General features: G+C 42.0%; 1 protein-coding gene across 1 annotated transcript in view; it reads left to right on the forward strand.

The window, feature by feature from the left end:
* The window catches only part of pgap1 (post-GPI attachment to proteins inositol deacylase 1), a 17,139-nt gene that overhangs the window by 5,769 nt on the left and 10,220 nt on the right, over positions 1 to 1,150 (forward strand). The window contains exons 5-6 of the mRNA XM_034885987.1: positions 482 to 540; positions 641 to 724. Of these exons, the coding sequence (XP_034741878.1) occupies positions 482 to 540; positions 641 to 724 (143 nt within the window). The remainder of the gene's footprint in view (positions 1 to 481; positions 541 to 640; positions 725 to 1,150) is intronic.

The raw sequence follows: 1,150 nt of genomic DNA on the forward strand, positions 1-1,150 counted from the left end.
CATGTTGCCCTCATGTTGCCCTCATGTTGCCCTCATGTTGTCCTCATGTTGTCCTCATGTTGTCCCCTTGTTGTCCTCATGTTGTCCCCTTGTTGTCCTCATGTTGTCCCCTTGTTGTCCCCTTGTTGTCCTCATGTTGTCCTCATGTTGTCCTCATGTTGTCCTATATCTATGTTCTTTGTAATTCCCCAAAATAACATGATTGATTCCACCCAACGCTCTTTGCCAATTACAAATCTCTACTTTCATTAATTTTAGTCTCAATAATTCCTAATTTCTGCTTTTCTAACTCCAAAATTAGGTATAATTTTCTATAAATGAGATTTATTGACCATAAAATCACATGTTATCTTTAATTACATGTTTCCCTTTTTTATTTTCATTAACTGCATAAAGCAAAGTGAACAACTAGTTAAAAGTTTTGATTGAATGATACTTTTAAAGAATCCCTCATATCTGTTTAAATTGTCCCTTTTTCCAGATTTTCCTGAAGCATGGAGCGAAGTTAACACACTGCGTCTGGCGTATAGCACACCAAAGGTGTGTGTGTGTGTGTGTGTGTGTGTGTTAAAACCAGTCCCTGATACAGACAGAGGAAAAAGATATACTAGTTGTCTTTAATGTTGCTGTCTGTCTGCAGGAAGGACAGGTCCGATACTTTCTCTTTGCACTGTCGAGTCGCAGGAAGGCCTACAGCCACTTCTACTGCCGGAGCAACAGCATGGTGAGCTTTAACACTGGTTTCAAAAACCGTTTCCTTAAAAGTGTGTTCAGTATGTTCAGAAGCACTTTGCCATCTTGTAATTTTGGAGCCAGAGTCGGGCTAACCCTAACCACAGCTTTCATGACGTTTTACCCTGTTTTTTAAAGCATCAAATAACGGATAAAAACCCAAACGCAACACTAACATGAGGGCCGGCGTGTGGGCATGCGTGACAAGCGTAGTGATAGACTTAGTGTTGACTTTAGACCAGGTTTTTGTTGGACAATGGTGCGATCACTTTCCGCTTCATCAAGAAAGCAATATGCCCAGAATGCACCTGAACACACCTCCCTGTAAGACCAGGACACACAGAATGCACCTGAACACACCTCCCTGTAAGACCAGCGCGCCCAGAATGCACCTGAACACACCTCCCTGTAAGACCAG

Source organism: Etheostoma cragini, chromosome 11, assembly GCF_013103735.1.
Source record: "Etheostoma cragini isolate CJK2018 chromosome 11, CSU_Ecrag_1.0, whole genome shotgun sequence".
Lineage (NCBI taxonomy): Eukaryota > Metazoa > Chordata > Actinopteri > Perciformes > Percidae > Etheostoma > Etheostoma cragini.